We start from the raw sequence: 17,801 nt of genomic DNA on the forward strand, positions 1-17,801 counted from the left end.
ACGGACAGGGCCAAAGTCGCGTCTCCGACCCTTCCTCCCGTCTCTCCTCCCTCACCCTGTGCTGTCATGGGATGTCTCTGTGGGTGACGGTTTCCTTGGCAACGAAAGCCCAGCGAGGAGGCTGCATTGTGCGCTCTGAGGGTGATGCGGAGGAGCTTCTTGAAAGTGGCGAGGGAGGGGGGAACGAAGTCATATCACACGAGCTACACGAGCAAGGTAAACAACTTTCAGCCATTACTCACCACATGGCTGTTTCTTTTTTTTCCCATCCTTCTCACTAATCAACACTAGACCCTGATTAAAACAGCAACACCAGCCAAATGAACTTCCATTTGCATATACATGCTGTGTAAAATCAGAACCGATGCCAGAGTGTGAATTCACCTTGACGTGGCCGTGTTAAATGTATCAAACAGTCGCGTCTAAGTAGCTGAACGCTCTGATTTGCTGTAGTTACAAATCCATTTCCCGCTGTGTTACACAGACAGTGCGAGTCAAAAAAAAAAAAAAAGGCACACCTCAGAGTGGCTTCTTTTGGGAAGCTGCAGCTTGATGGTTATTTTATTCAGCAGTGGTTGTTTAATCGAACAGTTAAAAATACTTACCCCTGCTGCCAACGCGAGTCTGTTCTCAAAGGTGGCTCTGTCAGGGCGCCCCCTGCTGTCTCTCAGGGTGTACAGACCCTCCAGGCTGCCAACCTGTCAGCATAAAAACACACTGCGGTCAGGACAGAAAACCCCTCACCCCTCACTTTCAGGTATAAAGAGTTGATGTAAGATTTGCTTGGTTGAGTGCCTTTTATTTAAGCAAGCAGGTGTTTCCATCATTTCAGGGAAGCCAATGCAGGTACAGTGTGAGGCTCTAAACATATAACATATTCAGCCTTAATCACCCATATGACCAACATGATATAAGCGTATCCCCTCCGGCCATCTGTCTTGTGTGGGCTTTTCTGCAAGAGGTGGGCTGAAATCAAATAGCACACAGTTTATCTAACCTTATCCTGGGCTTTTCATTTCCAAGCCTTATAAACTCACATCGTATTGACCGCCTGGGAGAGTTAGAACTAACTAAGTGAAATCTACTCGGCGGCAATTGTGTGCAAGGCGCATGTTGTGTGTGTGTGTGTTTGTGTGTGTGTGTGTGTGTGTGTGTGTGCGTGTGTGTGTGCACGCAGCTTGCTGATTCTATCTTCCTTCACATTCATTCTCTCTATTCTCTGTCCCTGAGGTGCATCAGGGCTGAGACTGCCGAGTAAATTGTCCCAAATTGAGTTCCTTCTTGCCGGCAGATACAGGCCACATCCCGACCGTTTAGAGAGAGAGAGAGAGAGAGAGGGAGGGAGAGAGAGAAAACAATCACAGCACACATCACTCGCTTGAAAATCTTCTCTCTAATTTCTCTCTTTGCCTTTCTTTTCTCCCCACCCTCCCGGTCTCTCCCTCTCTCTGTCTCCTCTGCTGATTTCCCTGCTGCCTCTCTTTCTTCTCCCGGCACATTATTCTTCTGCTTTCTCCCTCTTTATATCACTCCCCGTGTGTCTTCTCTTGTCTTTGTCTGCTGAGATAGGTATACATCAGTCTTTCCTTGCTCAGCTTGGCTTTTTCTTTCCTTTGATGATTCTCTGCCCTCCTGCTTGTTTTTCTCTATCCTTTCTCCCTCGATCCATGTTACTTTCCTGCAGTCTCCCCTACCAACAGCATTTCTCTTCCTTCTCTTCCTTTCCTCACCCTGGTTTCCATCTCTCCTTTGCTCTCTCATCCCACCCTCCATGGCTGGCTGTACCCAGTGACATAGTACCCATCAGTGCAGACCTCCTGGGTGGAGGAGTCTCGCTCCGACAATAATCACACAGTAAGTTTATAACGCTGGCAGCCCAGCTGAGCTGAGCTGAACTGAGCACCCGCGACTCCCCTGACGCTGGCACACTCCATTTAACTCAGCAGGGGGCTGCAGGCTGGCTGGGGCAGGGATGAAGCATGAGACAGGGATGCCAGTGGGTTTGGGGGATGGTGGGGGTACTTGGGGCCGGTGATGGAGCAGTGACTGGAGACCGATATGGAAATGGGATGAGGAAGGATGGCTGGAGCTGAAACTGGGGCTGCAGGGGGTGAAGAGGGGGTAAGGTCTTGGACTTTTGGATTCAGGCGTTTTTTTTTAAGAAGCCGTTCATGTCATCGCCTCTGCATGGAGTCACAGCCCCTCTCTACTCTCACTACTTGCTCTTCCCTTAGCTTTTAGGGTGTTTATGTTTTGTTCTTGTGGTCAGCAGGGTCATAGAAACTTCTCTTTGACTGGGGAACTTTCAAGCAAGATATCCCTTACTGATGTTCCCACCAGCTCAATGGGTGCTGTAACTAACCTTGCCCTCTGAATTTGCTCGGGAGAAGAAAAACCAAACCTCTCCTGGAATTAATTAAGGAGCACTTTGATTTTTATTTTTCTGTTCCCGCTACTCTCAGAGTAAAATTATGAACAATAAGGGCCAGATTTTAGCACACTTTTGGTTGCCTTGATTTAGATTTTAGCCACTGGAATTTGCTGAAAATAGAAATCCCCTAAAAGATTACTAATAGACTACCCATCAGATACCAGTGGTCTCTTTTTCTAAAATCTGAAAACCATAGCATGGTATGGTTATCATAAGATAGCATAGCATGGAACTTGTTGGAATAATGTTCATTAAAGGAAAGATGAGGCCAGGGACTGCTTTGGCACTAAACAGACTCTGTGGCATGTTGTGACTTCATGGTTATACTGTAACTAAAAGTGAAGGCACTAAATTTCATGACATTGACAAAGAAACTATACTGAATGTGGAGCGTCATGGCCAATACATCATCTGTACAGTAAGGTCATTATTGACCCTGATGCCCTGCAATGTAGTTGAATTAGCACAATACATTTTTACTGAGCAGTGTTATGTCTTTCCAGGAACAGTATCTGTGTCAGTCTGGATAACCAACAGAGTGTTGGTGCGCTCTGCGGCACTCTCCGTGGTGCTGATCCTGTGGCTGTGAGCTGATGGGGGCTGTGCTGGGTGGTGTGTCTCTCTAGTATCCACACCTGTGAGAAGCTGGCCGCCGGAACGTTCAAGCCAGTAATTTACTAAGTTTAATCACCGACTTTGCTTAATGTTTGCTGCTTTCAGACCTGCACGTTGACAGATGTCTAGTTACAGTTGGTAAGTCTAGAGTTCCAAAGCCCTCGAGTCAAGCTTGGGTGTGGTTATTTTCAAATGTATGAGGAAATCTCCTTCTTTTTTCTCTCTGTCGGTCTGCATCCATGCCTCTTATGTGTTGGACGTCGCCTGTCAAGCTAACGGCCAGTAATGGATGAATGACAGCAAAAACATAGATTTGGGTCTCAAGATGCGTTTGTGTCTCAAAGTTGGCAGTACCAGTCATGTTCAGTCAGGCTGGGTCGTACAGACCCAGCATTCATGCCAGTTTCATGTATAAGTTTGAGGCCCATTTACAATTTTTGTTACATTTCCTTGCTGGCTGTAGAGTTTTTGTTTAGCCAAGACACCAAAGCACTTTTATCCAAAGCTACCAATTCACACAAACACACACACAGATTGCAGAGAGCAACCACGCAAGGCACTGGCCTAACCATCAGGAGCAGCTTCGGGCACTTTGACATGGGGACAGGAAGTCACCAGCCATGTAATTAGTGGATGACCTGCTAGTCCCTAGAAATAGTCCCAATTCAAACATTTCTATAGGGACCATTTCTTCTGCAGAAAGCAGCTACCGCATGGTATGTGGACTATTCAGAGTAACTAGAACTACTTGTTCCTTTTTTGTTGTGCAGGACACATTGCTATTGAATTCTTCAATTGCAATTCTCCATTCACCCTCACTGTACTGGGGTGGCAGCAGAAATGTAGAGGCAGATATCTCAAAATCTGACCAAATAAAACTAGAACTATATGCCTAGATACCAGAATAAAATAGTGAAAGCAGTCAGTGGGCCAAACAAGCAGAGAAACACTTCCTGCTAAATGTGTCACTTCGACAACTCGACACTGGAAGTGAGCAATGAACACACACGAACACGCAGTCAACTACAACTGTACATGGAAATTAGTGAGCAATTCCAATCCGACCAAAACAAACACGCACACGCCCTCCCAAACATGCACACACACACATCCTTGTGCCCTGCTAGAGCAGGTTCACAGCAAAACAATATGAGGCCAATCAGGGGACCATTGGTATGGCTCTCCCTCTGCTAATGAAGGCACTTTGAAAAGGTAATCTAATTCACCAGCAGCAATTAAGGCTGGGAGCGCCTTGTCACTATCAATTATCCGCTCCTTCACTCATGTTCTCCAGTGCGGACGCTGAGCCTGCCTGACACACAGCACTGTCGGACAAATCAACCCCATCAGCCAGCCAGTCACTGAGAACACTAATCATGAGAGTGTTCAAACACACACATACACAAACACACACACACACACACACACACACACACACACAGTCCGACACACAGATTGATACTGTATGCTTGAATCATTGCACAGTGAACTAAGCAAGCTTGACGTGAATTGGGATGTTTTAGCTGACTGCGGTCAGAGGTAGCTCTTTACTTAGTGGATCCATAAACAGTATTCTCCGACAGGCTACCACTGTAGGTGACATGAATGATGTTTACAACCATCATATATTGATTATTGATTGAAAACTCATGCTTGTTTTTGGTTTGTTTTGTGTGTGTGTGTGTGTACGTGTGTTTATAAAGTACAGATTTCTACATTTTGTCTCTATTAGGTAATGCACAAAATGAAGTCCACAAATTGACTAAATGCCAGATTCTAGGATCACATTTACAGCAGTCATGTCCTTTTATCAATGCACCTCGATGCAATACTGGGACATGCATACACATGTTTTTCTCCACTATAAACACAGTATTAATTCTAGTGCTGATCGATGAATTTATTAGTCAATCAAGTTAGTTGATAATCCGTTCTTTTAAGACTTTTGTTGGACTATTTGTCAGACGAAAAGCAAAAGACTAATCTGTTCATCTCTGTCCTATTGCAAAACTCACTAAAATCCGGTGTGTAAGATTTAGCGGCATCCAGTGGTGAGGTTGCAGATTGCAACCAACTGAACACCCCTTGCCTCACCCACCCTACGTATGCAGGGGAATCCTACGGTGGGCGCAAAAACTTGCAAAAAACACGAAAGGTCCTCTCTAGAGGCAGTATTTGGTGTGTAGAAGAGGATCGGCTCCCTCTGCAGATACAAGGAGCTCATTCTAAAGTCATGAAGACACGACCATTCTTACTTTTTGGTGATTGCACACTAATGAAAATATAACTGCGAATATTAGAATTTTTTTCATACAGCATTATTCCACTTCTGCCAGTAGATTTCACTAAATCCTACACATCAGTGCTTTAAATGCCGTCTTAGATTTAACACCCACATATTACTTGTTTATTATTGGTTACAATGTGATGATCCAAGTTCAGAGAAACATGAACTACTTGAAAGCCTTTATGAGGTTTTTCTAAAGCATGGGACTGAAGTTTTGACATAAATACAGTACAAGTGGAGACACAGCACCCTGACCTGTTGCCCTCTTCTCGGACCGAGGACGACTCCGCACTTCAACGAGACCTTGAGCCTCCAGGCAGGTAGACGCTGTCAGACAGAGCTATTGAAAATGCTCTTCTGAACGTCTCGATTGCTTAAGTGAATCTCTCCAACTAATGACCTCAGTGCTGATGAAGAGGGAATTAACATGACAGCACTGCTGCTGTAAGAAGAGTGCTGCAAAGCCTTCAAAGGATAATATCTGAACTCCACCATGTTGCTGAAGGAAATCAAAAACTCTGGATTCTGACAGATGTTAATGACACATGAATTCCAACTTATTGTGTTGGAAATGCAAATTCACTTTAAGATTGTCATGATTAAGTGTCATTTCACAGGTACTGATTTACCATCATAACAAACTTTTGTTTTATATTCATATTCAAGCTATCATTTGACTTGTCTAGATGACGAATACTGTTGTAAATAGTTATTCTTGTATATTAATTACCGCAAAATGAGGAAGTTAACACAATGGAGGGGACTTTGGCCATGAAGTAGACCAATAAATAACTGCATCAAACAGTCTCACATAAGAAACCCGAATGTATCCTCAACTATCCTGTGTAACTGAACAGAAAGAGGACTAACTAAAGGAGACTAACAGGGTTTTGCCTTCTAGTGGGAAAATTGCATTTTTTACGTATCCAATCAAGCACATCTGCAGATGTCTATTCAGGTTCAAGTGCAAGATGAACTGTAAAAGCAGCTGCATAAAACATCACTTCTCACCTCACATCACCTCCTATTGTCTGTTACAAGTTGCACTTCAGCACAGTGCTAAGATGACCAGCTAACCACCAAGACACATGCCTTTCCAGCACCCATGTGAGAGGAAGTAACCCTGTCAGCCTTCCGTATTTGTAATACAAGAAACACTGCAGACAGACAATATAGTAATTGCATTAACATAATGTGGTAGTCACATGTATATGCAATTAGAGTCTCCAAATAACCTGACCTGCATGTCTTAGGACTGCAGGCAGTAATGCACACACCGGAGAGAACAATCAGACTCCAGACTCCAGGACTCCAGCTGTGTGTTCAAACACAGGACATACTAGCTGTAAGGCAACACTGCTAACCGCTTATTTAACCGTATTCAGACAACTATAACCACGACATTTCCCTTTAACTGGGCCAGCACTTCCTGGGTATTCACTGACATAAAAAATGACGCACAGCTGACAGGCAGTCTCATTCAATATGTTGTGTACAGCATATATACGACTTGGATCAGCTACTACTGCTGATAAGAAGTTACCATAAGGAGTGATATTAGACCCCAACCAAAATTATTTGCAATTATATGATCACAAAGAAGAAGAATAAATTATTCAATTGAAGATCCAAATTTTCATTACCCCACAGTGGCTTTTTATTTTGGCTTAGGAGCAACCTAATGTACAGCCTCAGGAACAAGCACAGCTACAGTATGAAATTCATTACGGTGCACTACACTTTGCTCTCTGCCGCTAGTAATTATATTCTGGTCTAAAGGTTGACAGAACACAACATGCTCTTCAGACACCCGAACAGTACAAACCAAAAAGATACGGTATTATAAATCAAGACATTCAGCTGTGTTAATATCCCTTTAAAAACACTTAACGTTGAACTGCTCTCCACTTACAGGCTCAGAAAAACTCTGCTGGTTTCTCTTCCAGCTGCGACACTTGACAAAGCAAAGGACACTAAAAGCTCTAATTAAACTCTTTGAGAGTTGGCCAATTCTTATTTTCCATTGAAACAAAATGAAAAGATTTTCAAAATCATGAATCTTGATTTGGGGAGAAAAGAAAACTATTATGTTGTACGAAACTGGATTGAATAATTATTGAGGCAAGTGTCTGATGTGCCGGTTTTCATTTAGGTGCCTGTTGATAAACAGTTGCTTAAGGACTCTAATTTTATAGCACAATACTTCAGTATACTTGCGCATTATGGCAGTATTTTTGTTGCATACAGTCAATGAATCAGTGACTCCTCCAGACGTAGTTTGTTATTCCACACTTTATTGTTGTGGATTCTTATGGATCAGAAATGCCTGCGCTCCTTCTTCGAGTGTCAGATCTGATTAGCGTACTGTGCAGCACATGATTGAAAGGCCCAGGTATTAAAATCCAAAACAACTCACTTGAAAGAGAAAGCTGATTTAAGGCACAGACAAACACACAAGCTCAACAAGAGCCGCAGGTATTGTGATGTCCTTGTTCTGTCTTTTGTTCATTAATGTCTGCTTCTTTTCATATTTTGTTTATTTTTTATGTCTTTTTCTTTTTTGTTAAGTTCTTCTTCTTCTCTTTTGTTTGCTCAAAGAGCTTAAAAATGTGACTTGATAGGAAGTTTTAAATGATCCATGATAATCGTTTTACTTTTTTAAATAATTTTTGCTGAAGGCAAAACTGCCCACCTCTACCTTAAAAGTTACCTGTGTGATTACCACTGAGGTATCTAACAGCTGTTTTTTTAAATAAACTATTAATAGTTTACTTCACATGATACCACAAATACCACTGAAAGTGAGCAGAAAGAGAAACGAGAACAAACTGCACATTTGACAAGTTGTAACCAGCAGTTTAAGCAGAAGACAACATTAATACTCAGATCAATATTAGTTCAAGCTCAGGGTTTGTTCAGGTGAACTGAGCTGGCCAGACTCCATTTAAAAGCAAATGTGTTTCGTTTGTTCATAACCTGAATGGAACAAACAGTAACAGCACAAAAATTAAACGAACAATCTTCTTCACTCGAAAACCAAAAAAAGACAGGAAGAAAGCAAGAAGCCAAAGTCAGCGATAGCGACTGCTACGCAGGTTCAAGTGCAGGCTGTTAATTAAAGACGAATCTGTTATTTTTCTGAAGAGAAGTCTGAGGCCAACACAATTTTCTAAATATCATTCAACATCACATAATCACAGAAAAACAGCACGTAACTGTGTGTTTCACAGCGTTTCATCAACACTTGCTTATGCCGCTCAACCTTGGAGAAGCACACCAGCAGCTGGAGGACTCCAAACTGCTCTCTGCATTCAGAGTCAAGGAATCTACTCCATCTGGAGCAATGATGAGAAGTGCAATGACATCATTGTAATAATCTTACATTTACCTACTAAATGATTATTTGATCAACAAAAGAATAATCTGAAGCTATTTTGATATATGACTATTTATTTGTCAAAAGACTTGGCCAAATATTCCACCCTTCTAGCTTCTCCAATGTGATGGCTGCTGCTTCTCTCTGTTTTGTATTGCAGTTTATTGAACATGTTTGGTCATACAAACCCAGACATTTGTGACTTTAGGCTAACTAACTGTGTCTGGCATTCTTCACTGTTATTTTATAGACAAAAAAATAAATTGAGAAAATAATCTGCAGATTAATTGGTAATGAAAATAAATATTAGTGCCAGCCCTGTTTGTATTGATCTCATGTGTGCAAATAAATCAGGATAAGAAAATCCAGAACCTCCAGAGAGAGAATGAAGTAGTAGTGAGACAACAAAACAAAAGATGAAAACCTAAAAGCTGAGAGAACAAAGAGTGTGAAGTTTGAGTACAAACAAGTGGAAGAGGTAGATGTGTAGTGAGAAGGGGCCAGCTGCTCAGAGGAAAACATGAAGAGACAAAGAACAGGTGGAGAAAACCAAAGTGAGGACAAATCAGCTCCTAGCAGGAAACTGTTGAGAGAAATGCTGATGTGTATGAGAAAGCATGATATATGTGCACCATTAACTATTTCACTGCTGCTTATTTTTCTGAATACTTTGCTGTTCCAACAAAGAAGGAAACTTAAAGCTGCATTTACCAATATGTTTACATTAATGATTAATCGAATGACTATGCAAAATATTAGAGGAGTGGAGCATTTTTGCATCTTTCAGTACATTGTGTTGGTTTTACAGTCCACAGCTTCATTCAGGCTCAGTCGTGTTACTCACATCAACATTGATTCCAGCAACACTAGCCAGCTGTTTTCTGCAAAAAGCTCACACACATCCGCAGTACGCTACCTGCCCAGGACACAACACAAGGCAGAACAAGTGTAAGACTAGCTGCTAAACTGCTGCTGTCTGATAGCAGTTCAGCAGCATTGGACTGGAGCATCCACAGGACGCATGCCCCGCTGCTGCTGACGGCCTCCAACAGACAAACAGAAAGAGGAGAGAGCAACAGAGATGTAGGGAGGGATGGAAGGGAAAAGCATGAAGGATAAACAAAAACAAACACAGACATCAAGAGTCACTGAAGCAGTGTGTGAGAGCCACGTGAGGCAGCCCACCCTATGGAGAAAACAGCAGCTGGTGTGTATACTGACAGCCCTACAGGGGCTGTGGCCTCCACAGCCCCAAATATGGAGAAGCAGAAAGGAGGGATAGGAGGAGGGCTGGGGGATGGAGGGAGACGCTAGGGGCTAAATGGGGTGAGCAGTTAAGCCTTGTTGGTTACAGTATTGGCAGGAAATGCAGGAGGGGGGGTGAAGGTTCTACGGTCCATCTGAAAGTGACAAACACGAGGACTGATGGGTTTTTAAAGACAAAGGGAGTTAGTTTAGGATTGAGTTATTTGGTGTAAATTTGACATAAGAATTCCAACAATTTGAATCATATTTTTGGAGTGTTAGCAATCATTTCTATAGTTAATGAAAACAAAGTACTCACCAAGTTAATGCTAATATTTAGGAATGTGGTAACATCACCAAAACAAGGCTGAACGAGCCAAATATTATATTCTGCCAACTATACAAACTAATCAAGAATTGAAGCACACACACACACACACACACACACACACACACACACACACACACAGACACAGACACACACACACACACACACACACACACAGAGACAAGATTATTTTCCAAAGAAGCCACAAGAGACGTGTCATTAATCGCAAGGAGGTGAACAAAACACACCTGGACACTCATACAATCCCTGAAACCACAAGGAGGATAAAACCTCTGATTACAAAACTGAATACACAAGAAAAAAGGAGAGAAATAATTCCAGGAATATTAGAAAGAAAACATATCTGTACACAACAACATAATAAAAAGAACAAAAGAAAATGGGGTGAGGTGGGTGGGTTTTGATATTAGGAACTATGTTGCCGCTTTCAGTTGAATTCTTCTCAGGGTGAACACAATTTAAGTTATAGGGGACTAAAAGTGTGAATAATACAAAACATCTTTGTCACATATGAAAAGACAAGGAAAATCCTGGAACCAGTGAATGTTTGACGTTTGTGCCAGAAAAAGTCAACTGACTAATCGATGAATCGGCTAATGGCTGCAGCTCGAGAGACAATAATAATGTTATGGCATGAATCTGAATGCAGCAGCTCAGCTTGGTTGAAGCTACTATATCATTAGTTAACAGCACATTCAGACACTTAAGAAGTGCTGTACTGTGAAATGTGTCACTGTGATGTCATTGCATTATGTGGGAATTAGTTGAGTGTTATTTAAAGCGGCTCACTGCACTCTACACCCACATACTAAGTTATTTCATTCCAAATTGGGGTTGCTACAGGCCTGCTACACTTATTTATGTCTTTCATGAGTCCCACTCAGTGAGGCAGCAGGACCAAAATAAAATCCACTCTCTGCACCAAAAAACCTAAAAACTCACAATTACTTCAACTGTGAATGATAACCCAGATGAAAACGATCTCGAGCGATCTGCCGGTTGAAAATGAAAACTGACGTGCACTGAGGTCCACTGTCACTTTACATGGGTTTGGATTGGATTGTGTGCCTACTTCAAAACTTTCTCAGCTCCATACTTTGGGTGAGAAATGGAAATCACTGAAACACTCGTTAGCAGCAGCAACTGACAAACGTGTCACAAGAGTTCATCCAAAAAGCTTAGAATAAACAAGTACTTCATAAAATCTGGTTTACTTTCACTCATTTCTCTCTAAGCTCTTTTCATGGAGCCATTCCAAACACAAACTTACACACAAGTTAAATCCAACAGTGAAGCTACACAATGTGCAGGTTTACAATATTTCTTGATGTTCTACATCATCTATGAGAGCATTGTGTATGAGCGTGTTTGTGTGCTTCCACTAACGCTCCCTGAACTCGTCCACCATCTTCCTTTATCTTCCTGCGCCCCCCCCCCCCCCCCCTCTCTCTCTCTCCATTTCAATATTGAAGAGAGTTTTATTAAGGGCTAGACTTGTGTGTGCTGAGGCGCTCTCAGTAATTTTCCTACAAAGTGCTTTAATCCATCACACGGCCAACATGTGGCCTTTGCAGCCATACATCATCTCAGCCCAGAGAGAGAGCGCGAGAGAGAGAGAAGAAGCAGAGAGGGAGTGGTAGCAGAATTTCTACTCTCCTCCTCACCCCCCTTCTTCTTCTTCTTCTTCTCCACCTTCATCTCCCGCCAGAGTTTCCCACCTGGGAGGGAAACCACATTTTCTCCACATATTCCTCAGTCAAGTCCTCTCTCCATTTACAAATGAGAGTGAGGCATGGGCGAGGATGGAGTGAGGGGGGAGGGTATGGGGGGGCAGTAAGCAAAGAGAGAGACGAAAATGAAAGAGATGGAGATAGGTGTGAGTGAATGAGTGAGTGAATGAGTGTGTGAGGGAGAGAGTGAGAAAGAAAGAGATAAGGAAAATGGAGAAAAGCTTACTGGAATGAATTAAAATTGGGGACAAAAGCAGATGAGAGGAAGTGTGTGTGTGTGTGTGTGTGTGTGTGTGTGTGTGTGTGTGTGTGTGTGTGTGTGTGTGTGTGTGCGCTGAACATGCTATATGTGCAAGGTGTGTGCATCTGTACTGAGGAAATAGAAATAGGCGGAGGAGTGGAGATGGGAGAGGAAAAAAAAAAGTGCTGCATTTCCCAGCATGCAGCTGGTGCAGCGTTGCCCTCTGCGTTGCCCCCGGCCAACACCTGCCTCCATTTCACTCCCTCCGCCCTCCTCGCACTGAGGAGCAGCGGTGAACTCTGGGCTCTGGACTAATGGAATGGGCCCTCTCTTCCAACCATTAGAGGATTGGTGTCCCTTTTCGCGCCCCTGGGTGCCCACCGGTACACAAAAGGGAGAGGACGGTGGCACATTGGCCTTTTTCTTTCAGCCACGCGCGCACACACACTCACACACACACCTGGTCATAACATAACAGCCTGGAGTAATCCAGCCAGAGTAAGGCTTGACATAGCTTAGCATCTGACTGAGGCTATTTCTGAGAGGATATTAGAAATTCTGAATTGGGTGCAGCGCTATGAGGTGTCAGAGAAGGAGCTCTCTGAATGTGTACGACCGCAGCTCTGGCTGATCGTGAAGCGTTTGTGTGATTTCATTTAGCCGGTAAATCCAGTGCTCTACCTCAATTACATCTGCTTTACTTGGATGGAAAACACACCTTGCGTGTACAGAGGGAGGAGAGGGGAGGGGAGGGGTGGGGGGGGGGGGGGGGGGGGGGGGGGCACCGAGCGGATTGGGGATTGAATCTCTCGATGAGCTGATAGCACGTCCGCAGACAGCGAGCCAAGCTGTGCCGCAGTAATGCTATGCTAATGATATGGTAATGATATGGTAATCTGCCAGCAGTATTCTGCCTCACTGGAGAGAAGGGGGATCTGGGAGGCCTTTCTCCATTGGTTGGAGACCAGGGACTTCCTGGTGTCAGAGTTCAAGACAAAAACCATGCGTGTGCACACACACACACATACACACACACAAACAAATTTAATTCTTGAAGGAGTGATCTCAGCTAAAATAAAAACAATGCAACACATAGACCTAATCTGGCTCTAATCGGATTTGCAAATTCATAAGTAAGCAAGAAATAATACCTGCAGTATCATGTGATGTAACTTTAAACTGGGTCGGCTGTATTGTAAATTTGCCTGCAAGCTGAGATTTTTTTTTTTTAAGTCAGCGTGTCATATCAAGTCCGTGCTGTTGTTCTGCGGCATAAAGAGAAACAGAAAATCTTCTTTTTTAGATCGCGATCGGGTTCTTTTTTCTCCGTCATTGTGTGTGAAACTCTGCACCTGTAATGGCTGCCATTACCTGCCTAGTCAGAGCATCTATTTCTCTCTGGTTCGTAATGATTGCATTACACCACCGCAGCCTTTGACGGAGATGAGACACACCATTGTGTGGCAGTAATCTTTGAATCCGCGTCAGCACCGTGAGCTGTAATAATTACAAGCACGAGCTTCCTGGGCGCTGTGTTTGTGCTGTTTGTTTCTTTATTCAAATGTTGCTTCGTTTCACAGGATCTTATCTTGTTGGGAAAGAGCTGATTTGCCCTCCAATTCAAAGGGATGTTGACAAACGATAAGCTACATTTAAACATTTCTAGATGAGCAAAGCGTAAAACAAATGAAAGATGGATGTGGACAGAAAAACTCAATCACTTTGACACATTTAAAAATCATAAAGATTGACAGGAAAGGCTTCAGTGCGTCTGCTTCCAAAGAGGCACCTGCAAAACGCAACTGCAGTGCATCACAGTAAATCTGTCCATGTGGCATAAAGACATCATCTGGGTTTTTCTTTTTTTTTTCTTTTATTTGGTTTTGTTTTTCTTTGTATTTTACAGTTGCAAAATGGATATGTCAAGTCTGCACAATGGAGAGACGCAATGACATTTTCTTGGATGGTGTACACTAAATCAAAGAGACCAACAATATGTTGAGTGCCAGCATGGAGACATTTGATTCCCATTCCACTCGTGCGGCATTACCGCTGGAATGCCAGCAGACATCACAATCCTCCCAAGCTGGCGTTGGGCTTGTCAGACTTTTCATTCCACTTCAATGTTTTCAAAAAGAAATATGTGTATCACAGCAAATTGTGAAGCGTCGGCTTCTTCTTGATATTACGATATTAGCGATAGGTTTGACTTGACAAAGGCGATTTAGTGTCAGTGACATTTAGCGTCAGCCTCTGGCGACAGACAGGTAAAAGAAGCCAGTCAGCAGATTGGACCTGAGGGGATCATGAAAGTGGGGGTTGTCTGAGGCTCTTCTATGGTGGTGCTAGGTTGGACACTTTATTAACACACAAACACACTTACTGCACACCCTTGACGATGGGCAACTACAGCAGCCTATCGCTGATTTCTACAGTGCTACAGGATTGTTGCACCATTTCCCAATGTAAAACCAGAACAAAACTACACTTGCAAACACGTGCTTCATAGTGCAGCGCATATGCATAAACACAGAAATGGGAAAACGTTTTTGCTTTTGTTTTGGTCATTATATGTGGTCACTGCATCCAGGGATGGTGTCGGTGGTGTATAAAAGAGCAGCGAACAATGCGGGGAGAGGCAGAGGTGTTTGTGTGCATGCATGAGGGACAATGAGAGAGAGACAGGCAGAAAGGAAGACAGAGACGGGGGTGGACTGTCCAATACACTCCTGATAAAGGTCAAAGAGATGTTTTATTCATGATCCAGGCAGCAGCAGCAGCAGCAGCAGAGGCAGCGGGGCCAAGGTTGAAATGAGCTTGTGTCACTGCTCCCCAGAGCCAGCGCTGCACACAGCCTCACACCAGGCAAGCGGACACTCCCCCTAACTCTTATCAATAATGTCAAAATACACACACACGCCTCCAGTATCACTTATCAATACCTTCAAATCACAGTTTTTTGATTGTCTGCTGTGAGCAAAATCGATGGAGGAATATACATCTGCTGTACACAGTGTATTACACTTTAAATAAATGAAGTGCAGCTAAAACATTTTATGGGGACTCTGGGAGACTGGAGGTGTGATGCAATAGTATTTTCTTAGCTTTCTCATCTGTAGGGCTCTAACTACAACAAGCCATAAACAGAACTATGACATTTAAAAACATCATGTCAAAAAAAACAAGATATCCACTATTTTGCTTTAATTCTTTAAAAGGGGACTGTCTATATGCAATTTAATGCATTTAGTGATCATCCTCACTGTGTTTAAGATCAGTCACATACCTGGATGCTTTACCATCAGTAATGATGTATTGCCTTCATAATGTTTTTAATCAAATCGCACATTTTATGCTGGGAACCCGTGTTGATCCGTTAGTCTTTGCGTGGGGGGGAAGTTAAATAAAAGAATCTCTTTTAAAATCCTGAATATAACAGAGCACGGCAGGAATGGGTGTCAATTCATAAGGTCCCGTACTTTTTAAATCTTTCTGAATGTGAATCTTTCATAAACGAGAATCGGACGAAGTACATTTCAAAATATTGAAATAATATATATCAAAAAGACTCAACAGCCAAAGTAACCTTTAAAGTATTGATGTGGATAAATCACATCTAGTCTTCTGACGAATGGAAAGAGTTCAGCCTGACAGATTAAAACCCAGGCAAATAGGTAAAGACCCAATCCTCTCCACAGACATTCAGCCAATTATAGATATACACATAGGAGGTTCTCACAGGCAGAACGTAAGGTAGGCTAAATGGAAGTGTATGTTTATGTGTGCCTTTCTGGGTGCATATATGTGCCCTGTCATATGTGTGTGTGTGCTACTCTTTGTAGACCACTACCTCAACAGGAAACAGAAGTCAGCACTTTGTCAGCTCTTAAAAAAGGCCCTCAGTAGCTGGATGTAAAAAATGTAAATTGTAGGCCCACAGGTGGAGGTAAGAACAGGGGTTTTAAACATGCACTGACCCGTTGTATGACCTCCAGTCCGTGCTGCTCGGCCAGAGCTCTTGCAGCTCTGACGCCTCCGTCCATTTGCACTGCATAGAAGACATGCCGGTTGGTCCCACGATGCCCCTCTGTGGTCACTAGTGTCCTCTGCAGCAGGCAGCCAAACACCAGCACGACTGCACTGAACATGGAGCCCTTAAGAAGAAGATAGAGCAGAAAATGGCTTTTAAACCGTCAAGAAAAAAATGCATTTACTAAACCTTTCACAAATTCACGTCAGTCATGTTTGTTCTAAGACGCGATGTCAGTCTCAGCCCACGTTGCTGTACTATAATGATGTTTGAGCGTGTTTATGTGAGTAAAACAAGTGGGACTTCCACAGCACTGATTCGAAAAAACATCACGCAGTGCAGAGAAGCATGTAGGGCCGCAACTAATGATGATTTCATTTCAGATTAATCTGCTGATTATTTTCCTCATTACATCAACTGTTGTCTACAAAGTCAGAAAATAGTGAAAAAAGCCCAACATGACATATTCGGATAGCTTGTTTTGTCTGACCAACAGCACAAAGATATCCAATTCACACCTATATATGACAAAGAACAGAATCAAATTCACATGTTTGAGAAGCAGGAACCAGCAAATGTTTGTCTTGCAAAATGATTAAAATAATCCAAATAGTTGCCCATTAATGTTTCAGCTCTGCCTATATCAGATACCATTTTCCTTTTTTACTGAAAGGCAACAGTATTCCCACTGAATATGCTCTCTCTCCATTGGTTCTTCATAATGAGGTCTAAAAACTGACATTCGAAATATCTATATTAGAAAAACACAAAAACACCTACGGTTTTAAATATTACCATAGCACTCCAAATACCATCTAACCACACTAATGAGTTTATAGAGTGTGGGATTCAGCATCTCAGCACAAAGTATTGAACATTGGCAGTTGTGAAACAATTTGCCCACAGCCACCTCCTCTGTACTTTTGCATGAAATCCACAGTGGCTGCCACCTACAGCATGCGAACCACCCACCTGTAGCCACAGAGAGTGAAACGTCCAGGAGAAATCTTTCACCCAGTGCGATGAAAGCTAGCACTCTGGCATCGGGGGCCCCAAGCGAGACAACACACTCGCTCCAGTTCCCAACCCACACGTTTAATCTCCTGGCCTTGATGCAAATGCTTCTGAGAGCAGAAAAACAGCGGCGCTCTCATTGTGTGAACTAACTTCCCTCTTTAAGCAAAACAGGAACTTTATCAGTCTTTTCTTTATGCCTGCACTTTCCTGTGAACGATGATGGAACAAAAAGTTGTCACCTCACTCTTCTCGGTGTCTCCTCGACAAGAAAAAACACCCAGTGCACTGTTGGAAGAGTGCAGCATTGAAGAGCATTACTTCATAACTCCCACTCCTTCCCCCAGATTATGCAAATAACGTTTGATCCATGAAGTTGGTCAATTTGTTTATGGTGTATACATCAGTATGTATTGAATGTAATTTGGAAAGCAATTATGTAAATTGCCGTATTCAGTCAGTTGTTTCCCACATGTATGTCTA

The 17,801-nt window shown here is 42.8% G+C and overlaps 1 protein-coding gene across 1 annotated transcript in view; it reads right to left on the reverse strand.

Annotated features, from left to right (window-relative positions):
* Positions 1-17,408, reverse strand: part of LOC121610935 (neuroendocrine convertase 1-like) — a 158,568-nt gene extending 141,160 nt beyond the window's left edge. The window contains 3 exon segments of the mRNA XM_041943263.1: positions 606-698; positions 16,252-16,428; positions 17,277-17,408. Of these exon segments, the coding sequence (XP_041799197.1) occupies positions 606-698; positions 16,252-16,422 (264 nt within the window). The 5' untranslated portion in view covers positions 16,423-16,428; positions 17,277-17,408.
* Positions 17,409-17,801: the final 393 nt, after the last annotated feature.

This window comes from Chelmon rostratus, chromosome 8 (assembly GCF_017976325.1).
Source record: "Chelmon rostratus isolate fCheRos1 chromosome 8, fCheRos1.pri, whole genome shotgun sequence".
NCBI lineage: Eukaryota > Metazoa > Chordata > Actinopteri > Chaetodontiformes > Chaetodontidae > Chelmon > Chelmon rostratus.